The sequence below is a fragment of the Austrofundulus limnaeus genome, unplaced genomic scaffold (genome assembly GCF_001266775.1).
Source record: "Austrofundulus limnaeus strain Quisiro unplaced genomic scaffold, Austrofundulus_limnaeus-1.0 Scaffold55, whole genome shotgun sequence".
Taxonomy (NCBI): Eukaryota; Metazoa; Chordata; class Actinopteri; order Cyprinodontiformes; family Rivulidae; genus Austrofundulus; species Austrofundulus limnaeus.
Genome location: NW_013952457.1, coordinates 1,398,090 through 1,400,962, shown reverse-complemented (window position 1 = coordinate 1,400,962; position 2,873 = coordinate 1,398,090). Strand labels below are relative to the sequence as shown.

Sequence of the window (2,873 nt, the reverse complement as noted above, 5' to 3'; positions counted from 1 at the left end):
TAAAATAAAATAAAATAAAATAAAAATTAACGGAGCAAATTTAAACAAATGCAGATTTAAAAAGGTAAGTTTTAACTGAGCTTTAAAGGAGTCTGAAGAGTCTGCTGATCTTAAATTCAGAGGACTAAACTAAACCAATTAAATATAGTGACACTGCTGTGAGAGTTTTTTTTTAATAAAATGCACACACAACCCATGGAATTAGTACTCCCACTTTAAAAACAGTGATGTAGAAAGAACATACTATGTTTTATGTGTTTCCTATAATGTAACTTAAAATTTTTTTTATGTAAAGCAGAGTTCATATCAATATATGCATACATAAAAAATCATAATGCAGCTGCAGTTTTTAAAAAATTTATATATTTTTTTTCGCGGTCCAACCTGGTGTTTTGTTGTCTTTGACACTCTGAGGAAGATTTAAATGTCCAAACAAGCAGCTATACAGCCAGGTCAAGGTCATCAAGCATAAAAACAAACATTTTAATCATTTTAAAAGTGAGGGTCTCAGGTTTTGTCATTTACATTACTTTAACTGTTTTTTGTTTTTTTAAGTTAGGTTCAGACTGAATTAGGTTATTATTAATAAAAAAAAGATTTAGGCATTTAATACTTGATCCTCAGCTAACAATGTTTGAACAAATATATAAAAATGAACATTGGACCTGCATGGAATGACTAATTTCATTTTCCTTTTCAGAAAAGACATAAAGAACTGTTCTTCCTTTAGTCTTATTAGAATGTCCACATTGAAAAATACAGTATGTGTATTGTGTAGAGAGACTCTTCTAATTCCTATTTTTTATTACATAAAGTAGGTGGATTGATGCTAAATAACCAAATACATATACTCAAAAAATTAACTAAAGTTTATTGAGCATTTTTGCATTGATATTGACATTTTATTTTTATTTTAGTCTAATTTTTATTGCCTTTTATCTTGTATGAACTAGCAGGTTTTTTAAATCACGTTTTACACACCATAAAAACTTTTCAACGAAGCCTTATCTAAGTATTTAATCTCCAACAGGACGAAGCTTTTTTCAGCTAATGTTGGAAGATTTAAAAAAAAAAAAAATCATAATTTGCACAACTCTTCCCCCTGCCGGTCACATGCTGTCATCACAGCGCCATTGTCCGCTGCAGTAGCGCAGTCTGACCGCTAGGAGGCAGCCAGCCGACGTCGACTCTCTGCAGGCAAAGATGGCGGTGCGGAAGAAAGACGGCGGCCCGAATGTAAAATATTTCGAAGCGTCTGACACCGTTTCGCAGTTTGATAATGTCCGCGTCTGGCTGGGAAAGAATTACAAAAAGGTACTGAGCGCATGTTTTGTAAGCATGCATCAGGGGAGCTTTAGTTTTCCGCTCCGAAACGTAGGCGCTTTACCTATCGGGCAGAGGCAGTGACAAAGAGAGGAGGGAGGGTGCTGCTGAGCGTCCAGCTGTTTGATTCACCAAAAAGGATGCTGAGCCAAAAGGCTGCACCAGATGCGGCTGCTAAAGACGGCGTCTGTGCGTGTCTTTGTAGCTGAACCTATCCGAAATTAGAACACAAACAGACCTGAAAAAAATTAGTTTTTTGGGGGAGAAGGGGGTGACTTTAGCAAAGCAGAGAGGGCGGAGTAGCTAAGCTAATCGGCTAACGGTGAGCAGCCCACATCCAGATGTTGGCTCTATGGCGCCTCTGGCACTGAAGACGGAGGGCGATGTTTAACATCATGGAACAGCCTTTGGCSTGTATGCACGGATATTTAACAAAATATATAACACAAGAAAATAAAAAGGTCACCTACAATCAATACGAAGTGGGTTATTGGTTAAATCATCCCCTCARTGTCCATCACATGAGAGGTCAGGGAGTTTTATTCCCAAGCACGCCTAACAACAGAAAACAAATCTAAATATAAAACATACATAATTAATGTGTCTGTTTAGTAAGTGATTACAAATTGCATGATTACAGCTATAAGTAGTGTTCAAAGAAAAACAAACAAAACACAAGTACAAATTATTAAGATGTAATGAGTAATGTTTGTACAGTTGATGAGAATAAATAGAAAATAATGCAGAACAGGAAATTCAAGTGATGTGAAAAGTATATATATTAAGCTGGCCTATATAAATATTATGTCATTTGCATTATTTACACTAAGAAGGTGAAGCAGCACTTGTGGAAGCACGTAATTCAAATGTTTACACTTTCACTGATAAAAGTGAAAATAAAGATAATACAGTGAAAGTAATATAACGCTTCAGACCAAACACACGCGTTTACTTTGACCCTCTTGTTTCATTTAGTACATCCAGGCTGAGCCCCCCACCAACAAATCCCTTTCCAGCCTGGTGGTCCAGCTGCTGCAGTTCCAGGAGGAGGTGTTCGGCAGGCACGTCAGCAACCCTCCCCTCACAAAGCTGCCGGTATGTGGCTTCCTGCTCCGTCTGTAAACACGTTCCTTCTCAGGCAGGTTGTTCTGAGGCTTTCCTGTTTTCTGCCTGCAGATGAAGTGTTTTCTAGACTTCAAGTCAGGAGGGGCTCTCTGCCACATTCTGGCTGCTGCCTACAAGTTCAAAAGTGATCAAGGATGGTAAGACTTTCATTCCAGTTGACCTTGGTTTTTTTGAGAATTGAGCATCTCATGGGAAAAGTGTTTAAAGTCTAAAGAGATGGTGCTTGATTGGATTAGGGCTACCTTGCTGTTTCATGTGTAACTCCAGTCTAATTTCCTGGTAGGCGCAGGTTTGACTTCCAGAATCCATCAAGGATGGACCGAAATGTGGAAATGTTCATGACAATTGAGAAGTCCTTAGTGCAGGTGAGTTTAAGTGTGTGTGTGTGTGTGTGTGTGTGTGTGTGTGTGTGTGTGTGTGTGTGT

At 38.1% G+C, this 2,873-nt stretch overlaps 1 protein-coding gene across 1 annotated transcript; it reads left to right on the top strand.

The window, feature by feature from the left end:
- Positions 1-1,195: 1,195 nt before the first annotated feature.
- smarcc2 (SWI/SNF related BAF chromatin remodeling complex subunit C2) lies at positions 1,196-2,813 on the top strand (the record flags this gene model as incomplete). Its single annotated transcript, XM_014009124.1, is given in 4 exon segments — positions 1,196-1,314; positions 2,299-2,418; positions 2,500-2,585; positions 2,732-2,813. Coding segments are annotated over 4 exon segments (399 nt in total), but the record flags the coding sequence as incomplete, so codon positions are not given.
- Positions 2,814-2,873: the final 60 nt, after the last annotated feature.